Below are 768 nucleotides of genomic sequence, written 5' to 3'. Positions count from 1 at the left end.
TTGGATTGATGCGCGTTTCCCCTTAACAAAGGTGTGGAATGAGCATTTGGCGGAGTATTACACGCCTAAAAACTTTAATTTTTGGTACTTCTTTGGCTCATTAGCCATGTTGGTGTTGGTTATTCAGATCGTCTCGGGGATCTTTTTAACCATGCACTATAAGCCTGATACGGCGTTTGCTTTTGCCTCGGTTGAATACATCATGCGTGATGTGCCGGGTGGGTGGTTCATACGCTATATGCATTCCGTAGGCGCTACGATGTTCTTCATTGTTGTCTACCTACACATGTTTCGTGGTTTGATTTATGGCTCTTTTAAAGGTCCGCGGGAACTTGTGTGGCTGATAGGTATGGCGATTTATCTAGCGTTAATGGCGGAAGCGTTCATGGGGTACTTGTTACCATGGGGTCAGATGTCATTTTGGGGTGCTCAGGTAATTATCAACTTGTTTAATACCATACCTTATATTGGTGATGTTGTTTCAACCACTATTCGTGGTGATTTCGTTATTTCTGATCCTACCTTAAACCGTTTCTTTGCTTTCCACGTTGTTGCAGTACCTCTTGTTTTAGTGGGTTTGGTCTTTGTACATATCGTTGCTTTGCATGTGGTTGGTTCTAACAACCCTGATGGTGTTGAGATTAAGAAAAATAAAGACGAGAAAGGTGTTCCATTAGACGGCATTCCCTTCCATCCTTATTTCACTGTTAAGGATATTATGGGCGTTGTGGTATTCCTGATTGTATTCTTTGCTATTTTATTCTTTGC

The 768-nt window shown here is 41.8% G+C and overlaps 1 protein-coding gene across 1 annotated transcript; it reads left to right on the top strand.

Annotated features, from left to right (window-relative positions):
- Positions 1–25: 25 nt before the first annotated feature.
- LOC106820504 (cytochrome b-like) lies at positions 26–754 on the top strand (the record flags this gene model as incomplete). The annotated part of the gene is made up of 1 exon (XM_014825016.1): positions 26–754. A coding segment is annotated over one exon (729 nt), but the record flags the coding sequence as incomplete, so codon positions are not given.
- Between the last annotated feature and the right edge of the window lie 14 nt (positions 755–768).

The sequence above is a fragment of the Priapulus caudatus genome, unplaced genomic scaffold (genome assembly GCF_000485595.1).
Source record: "Priapulus caudatus unplaced genomic scaffold, Priapulus_caudatus-5.0.1 Scaffold15879, whole genome shotgun sequence".
Taxonomy (NCBI): domain Eukaryota; kingdom Metazoa; phylum Priapulida; class Priapulimorpha; order Priapulimorphida; family Priapulidae; genus Priapulus; species Priapulus caudatus.
This window is presented reverse-complemented; position numbering and strand designations above follow the sequence as displayed.